The sequence below is a fragment of the Xyrauchen texanus genome, chromosome 26 (genome assembly GCF_025860055.1).
Source record: "Xyrauchen texanus isolate HMW12.3.18 chromosome 26, RBS_HiC_50CHRs, whole genome shotgun sequence".
NCBI classification, from domain to species: domain Eukaryota; kingdom Metazoa; phylum Chordata; class Actinopteri; order Cypriniformes; family Catostomidae; genus Xyrauchen; species Xyrauchen texanus.
Genome location: NC_068301.1, coordinates 2,406,650 through 2,414,149, shown reverse-complemented (window position 1 = coordinate 2,414,149; position 7,500 = coordinate 2,406,650). Strand labels below are relative to the sequence as shown.

The 7,500-nt window shown below is 39.6% G+C and overlaps 1 protein-coding gene across 1 annotated transcript in view; it reads right to left on the bottom strand.

Annotated features, from left to right (window-relative positions):
* Window positions 1-3,829, bottom strand: part of LOC127620278 (oxysterol-binding protein-related protein 10) — a 27,666-nt gene extending 23,837 nt beyond the window's left edge. The window contains exon 1 of the mRNA XM_052093459.1: window positions 3,481-3,829. Coding sequence (XP_051949419.1) covers window positions 3,481-3,647 — 167 coding nt within the window. The 5' untranslated portion in view covers window positions 3,648-3,829. The remainder of the gene's footprint in view (window positions 1-3,480) is intronic.
* Window positions 3,830-7,500: the final 3,671 nt, after the last annotated feature.

The following is a 7,500-nucleotide window of genomic DNA, read 5'->3' as shown; positions in this document are numbered from 1 at the left end:
TCATAGTGTCCAAAAACATCTCCAAACACATAAAAGATAATAATTGTACATAAGAACTAATTCCACATGCAAACACAACAATGACTAAAGGTTTGCATAGCATGCAGACATGATTTTAGTCATGAGATTTCACAGAATGAGTTTCATTCTGTGTCATCTGAGGCATCATTGAGTCTGTGTCGTGTATTTGGCGCCATCTCCTGGTGGTCATATGTAACATTGTGCTTCATGTGGATTATCTAATGATCTATACATCTGATTATCTTGTGTGTGGACTCCATTGAAAGATAATCACCTCCTCTAAATAACGATATGTGATGTTTTATGTCCCATTTATGTCTTGTGAAGTTATAAGTGAAAATGTGCCAGATAAGCAACACCAACATAATTGTCAAAGACATATTCTCAGGGGTTGGGAGGGTTACTTTTTAAATTTACTCATCTACAGATTACAGAGTACATGCTATGAAATGTAATTCCTCAAGTAGATTACTCAAGATCAGTAATGTAATCTAAATACTTTGGATTACTTTTTCAGCACTGGTAGATATTTTTCACTTGTTTTGAATATAAAAACTCAGTGATGTTTCAATCAAACTGATCCTGTTTTAAGGATTTTTTAGATATTTTTACAGGAAAACAATACAAAAAAAATTATGATTTTTGCCCTAATATCAAATATCTTACTGGAAAAAATAAATTATGATCTAATGTGAATTTTCTTGATAAATAAATATGATCGTGTCTGGTCACATGTGCATGTAAAATGGCTAGAAATAGCATTTTAGCTTAGCATAAAGCTAACAATTTACACAAGTATTATTTCTATTTCTTCTGCTCCAAACATACTTCAAACGTACTTCTCTGTCTGCTCGTATGAATGTCACACATCATAAGAAAGTGTTTCCCCGCTGATCAAATGCACTTTATATGTATAAATGTTTAAATATTAAATGAAACAAATGACAATAAAATGCAAAGTAATCTCTTCAGTTATCAAAATACTTTTTGAATGTAACTGTATTCTAATTACAATTATTTAAATTGTAACTCTAGCGGAATACAGTTACTTATATTTAGTATTTTAAATACGTAATCCCATTACATGTAATCGGTTACTCCCCAGCACTGCTTATATTTATCTGTTACTCGTTATATTTTCATCCTTGAGTAGGCTAAAACAAATATGCCGTTTGTGTTTTACTCTTTAAGGGCTTTCCAACAATATATGACACATGGATATTTGATCAGATTGATATTTTTACCGATTGCAATAATATGTGCAGCGCAAAATTATTAATACGTTATAAAAACGGAGCATTTCTGATTTGTCAGCAAATTTTAAAGCACTTGTTCAGATTTGGTCATAATATTTACATGCATTGTAAAGTAGAGCTTCTAATCTTTCAAACGACACCTATATTGTATTAAGATATGTTAAGTTTGGGCAGTTAAGTACATTTTATTTATTTTATTTACTTGTGAAAATGTACTCAAATTAGCTGAATAAATATGACACGATTTTCTATTTTACGGTAGATACATGATGATGCATTGCAAAGAGAACAAGCAATCATAAACGATATTTACTAACATTTATACGTTTGAATGCATTACAAATGTAGAATTGATTTATTTTCAAGTTAACAATTAAACTCATTAAATGCAACTACTTAATCTTTAATGCTATATTTACTTCGCTACGTAATCATTTTGTTTGGGTAGAAAGAGCTTCAGTGAAGGGTACAAAATGTAACATTGTAATTCTACAAATGTAACATTGTAATTCTACAAATGTAACATTGTAATTCTACAAATGTAACATTGTAATTCTACAAATGCAACATTGTAATTCTACAAATGTAACATTGTAATTCTACAAATGCAACATTGTAATTCTACAAATGCAACATTGTAATTCTACAAATGCAACATTGTAATTCTACAAATGTAACATTGTAATTCTACAAATGCAACATTGTAATTCTACAAATGTAACATTGTAATTCTACAAATGCAACATTGTAATTCTACAAATGCAACATTGTAATTCTACAAATGCAACATTGTAATTCTACAAATGTAACATTGTAATTCTACAAATGCAACATTGTAATTCTACAAATGCAACATTGTAATTCTACAAATGCAACATTGTAATTCTACAAATGCAACATTGTAATTCTACAAATGCAACATTGTAATTCTACAAATGTAACATTGTAATTCTACAAATGCAACATTGTAATTCTACAAATGCAACATTGTAATTCTACAAATGCAACATTGTAATTCTACAAATGCAACATTGTAATTCTACAAATGCAACATTGTAATTCTACAAATGCAACATTGTAATTCTACAAATGCAACATTGTAATTCTACAAATGCAACATTGTAATTCTACAAATGTAACATTGTAATTCTACAAATGTAACATTGTAATTCTACAAATGCAACATTGTAATTCTACAAATGCAACATTGTAATTCTACAAATGTAACATTGTAATTCTACAAATGCAACATTGTAATTCTACAAATGTAACATTGTAATTCTACAAATGCAACATTGTAATTCTACAAATGCAACATTGTAATTCTACAAATGCAACATTGTAATTCTACAAATGCAACATTGTAATTCTACAAATGTAACATTGTAATTCTACAAATGTAACATTGTAATTCTACAAATGCAACATTGTAATTCTACAAATGCAACATTGTAATTCTACAAATGTAACATTGTAATTCTACAAATGCAACATTGTAATTCTACAAATGTAACATTGTAATTCTACAAATGCAACATTGTAATTCTACAAATGCAACATTGTAATTCTACAGTTTAGATCAGAAACAGATGAGAGGCAATCAGGAAGTTTTGTTCTGATGTAAGATTTTAGTAATCATGGACATTCAGAAACTTGACCACAATTACACAATCACAAACACAGATATGAGCGTGCACCAAATATCACAGATATGAGACCAAATATGTAATAAGTATAGGCTATATGATTATGCGAGTAGAAATCAATACTAAGCATGTAAGCATTTATAAATGTGCGTATATATGAGATTAGGTCCTATATGAGAATATATAATAAATAAATAAGAACACATCCTAAATTATACAGATATATAATATGGAAATTATGCCACACGTTTATTCTGATGATATGACGTCAAAAAAGGGCCGTTCACACAGAGCGCGTACTTTAGCGCTGGAAAAAGAGCCGAACGCGCTTTTAAAAGTTTAACTTCGTTTTTAAAACTTGACACGCGTGTAAATAACGCAGCGCTCCTGCGCGAGACAAAATAACAGCGAGTCGCGCGCAAAGGTCAAAGGCGTTCGTGTGGACCTCGCGAGCGGACGCTGAAACGCGTTGAGTGTGAACGGCTCCAAAGATGCCTCGAGTTGAGTCCAGTCTAAACTTCCTCGAGTAGTTCAGCGGGTTCGGTTGTGTTCGGTACCTGTTCTGCCAGCCCTGGATGAGGTTGGTGTATTTGCTGAGCACCCCCTCTATCCTGCGCGTGTGTCCGGGCTGCAGCGGCGCGATCTTCCCCCGCGGAGCCGTGCCCGTCCGACCCGTGCTGCTCCTCTCGGACCTCGCTTTAGCGGCGGGCTGCGTCTTATCCATCGCGCTGTGCGTGTTTATCCCGATCACGGATCCATGGCGATGCGCTTTCGCTTTCCTCTGACCGATGCCATGTTCCGCTACGCGCGTCCAGTCTCTCTCCCTCTCTCTGCTTTTCCAGCGTGTTTCTATGGGAAATCTCAGAGTGACACTCCCCTCCAACCCGGATATAACAAACTCATCTGAACGCGTCTCATCGCGGCTTTGAGCACGACGCGGAGCCGTTGAGCAACGCGTGCGTGACGCGCAGCCCCTCATCCAATTGCTGATTCGTCAAATTTGAGTCCTGACACAATCAAACACGCTGTATGCACCTCCTGCTACACTCCACACTTCTGTATGGCACCAGCCTGAGGTTCTTTGGCTTGGTACTCAATAAAACGCACATTTTAGGTGTCATTAAGAACATGAGCATGTGCAGATGCCAAGAACCTGAAGCCACATCCATACTAATCCATCTTCAGTTTTAGTAGCATAATTGTTTTCCAAAATATGCACACAAATATGCATAAGAGTTTTTTCTATACGGTCAGTTTACAAGGTAATACTTAAATTTGATAGTTGAACGTATACTTGCCATTTGTGGGCAAGCGCGTCCACGCCCAGTGGGGTTTGGGACATGGAGTACCAAAGTGTCCAAACGGACAGTGTCCGTTCTCTGTGGAGGTGAATAGGTCGACTTCCGCTTTGCCAAATATTTCCCAAATCCTCATCACTGTCTGAGAATTAAATCTCCGTTCCCCTGGTAATGCTCCCTGGCATGAAGGCAGATCCGCTCCGAAATTCAGACGGCCCTGGACATGTCGCACACGGCATCCCAAAGTGTCCCAAAGTCAGACGTCCATCGCACACCGCGTCCCAAACTGTGTTGGATGCACCTGTGGTCATCGCTTTTCTTCTGAAAATTTGGCCCATGTTGGTAGAAGGCTGGTGCTGTCCATGGTGCTAGAGCAGCCAGGTAGCGGCGAGTAACCGCGATGTTCATCCAGGCACGTGGAACGTGTCGCTTGAGCCAGTACTGGAGAGTTCTCATGTGTGACACGGCTAACGGTATAACGGCGGATGCTGCCACCATAAAACCCAGCATTCTCTGAAACGACCTCAGTGGCAATGTTTTCCCCAGTTTGAACTGAGACAGACCCCGAAGAACGGTCTGTATGCGCTCGTTCGTGAAGTGTGTGCGCACCTCTTCACGGGGCTGGGCATGTCGGGAACGTTTCTGCTGCACGCCAGGGTTTTTCTTCGGCGCTTCGACAGAGCATCATCCCCATCATCAGAGCCGCCAAGCGTAATGAGGCTGTGTGCGCCAATAGAGGGCCAGAGCTCATCACGTGCATATTGCACAGGCGAGGACGTTAGATCAGAAGTTCGGGTGGCTCGCAGGGCTTGCGCCGGCACGTGATCCTCCTCTAATTCTTCCAGCTCAACCTCACTGTCCCACTGCTCCTCCTCATGTAGTCCCTCAGGACAGAAGAGGCGGGTGGGAGGGCACGGGAGGCTGGACCTTCCCTTAGAACGAGGTCAAACCTAGAGCGCAATGTCCAGAGATTCGTGCCCTCGCAGTGAGGGCAGTCTGTTTACATTAGAGCTGTCACCATGGGTGCGGCCCAGGCTCTTTAGTTAATATTGTATACAGTATGTATACAGTATATAAAGATAGAGTAACTCCAGCCGGAGCACTGTGAGAAGCAGGCAGAAGTTTCACTGAAGTGGCGCGTTGATCAACGGCGAGCATCTGAAGCAAAGGACCCGTTCACCGGGAGCACGTTCGATGGCGATGTGGAGAACTCTTCACCGGAGCACACAGGGGAGCAGGCACTGAGCACTAGCGACGAGGCGTCCTGTTCGCGTCTTGCAGAGGAGCTCCGTCCGCTGTAAGTGTATCTCGAAGGTGAAGCAGAGAGGGTCCCAAGGCGAAGTTTGCAGACTTGAAGGAAGAAAGTTCGGAAGAAATGGTGACTGAGCGCCTGCTTCTATAGGCCAACCGCGCACCGGAAGGGGCGGGGCTCAGATATAGTACTATTGCCAACGTGATTGTATAAGGGTTCCAGCAAGGTCGTGAAGAAGGATGTCTTCCGTAGTGCTTACAGCAATGTCGTGTTAACTGAATCGAAAGTCTCCAATTTTGGTGGAGTAAAACACAGTTCCAAGTAAATGCATGCAAAAGCTGAACATACATACATTTACTCACAGCTAGGTTGACGTGACTGAGCAGATCAGTTTTATTTGCTCAAGACCCATTCGTTTAGTAAACACACGGTAACTTACGGTTACTCTCAAACCGTAAGTGCATAACATTTAAAAACCTGGAAAACGAACAGCATCCTTTCTCAGTTCTGCCAGTCTTTCCCCTTGCATTAGTATGATACAGAGATGCACTCGTGTCTGAGGCATTTTAGCGAGTCAATAAATCAATTTCAGTTGATCTTTGCTGCGTATTTAACAAACCCCCCCGCATCTGATTTCACTACAAAAAGCTAGAGATACATTTGCTTCTGCCGGCATGACTGAGCAAGCACACACTGCAGATCAATATGAGCAGAGAGAGAGAGAATCTAAAGTCTGAAGTCAAGCTCAGGTCAACTGTATTACTGCACAACAAGCCAAAGGAACCTGATTTTCACCTGGTGAACGATACAACAGGAACAACAGACTTGCATTGAAGGAGGAGCGGGTCATAGACACTTGCGATTGGGCTATTTGATTGGACCAGTGAGAAACCTCCTAACAACCATCCAGAACACACCATTAAGAAATGTGCTTAAACATCAATCAATGCCCTGGCGATCGTCCACAACACAACACTGTGGCAGCGAGTGAGTCGAGATATATCTACACATAAGAATAATTGTCAGTCTTAAAACTGTAACATATATTTTGAGAACAGATTTGGTGTGATGCTGATATAATGCACTTCTTTGATCACTTATTTAATGCATTTGATTAAAGGGATAGATCAACCAAAAATGCTGCAAATTGCAATGCAAAATTTGAGAAAAGAAACCACAAATTCAGTCGTTTTGGGCCACAAATACTCATGATGGGACTGATTGTAATGAAAGTATATGTTAAGGTTTGGTGAGAACAAGCACATAGATTTGGCTTGAATATTTGGGGGGGTTGCAGCATGAAGCATCTACATGTTTCCATTGATTATGGTATAAACATTGGGGGGGTTTACTTGCTTGTTTTGATTATTGAGGGGGTTACCTGTCCCTCAACACAATTGCACACAATACAGAGAACAGAACTTACTAAACATGTCTGAAGAGTTTGTAGTTGAAGAATTGATGCATTTCTATGCCCAGCCTTATTTTTTTCGAGTACTCGGAAATCAAAGTGAAACATAGAGGAGCTACAGGACGCCACAGTCACACCGTCTCCTAACCTGACGGCAAACGACACATGATAAAATGTATATTCTCTATGATAATCAGAGTTTTTGTCCTAACCAGCCGTGACGAGCGACGGTACATTATATCGACCGCTTGTTTTCAATTTTTGGCATCGCACGATTAACTCCATCCACTGTGAACTGGCACCGGTCCAAAAACTTTACAAAAAAATAAGGCTGGGCATAGAAATGCATCAATTCTTGGACTACAAACTCTTCAGACATGTTTAGTAAGTTCTGTTTTGTGTGCAGTTGTGATCTATGATGTGATGTGATGTGATGTGTCTCCTAAATCCAGACCAACAAGAGCGACAGGATGTCCACCAAGAAGATAGGAACTTGTTATAATTATTGTTATTCACAGAACTACCGCAGGTGTTTTCATTGTTGGGTTTTTAGTTTTTAGTTTTTTGCATGGGTGTCATTTTGTGGCAATGTTCTGTTCACTATTTATGACTTTGC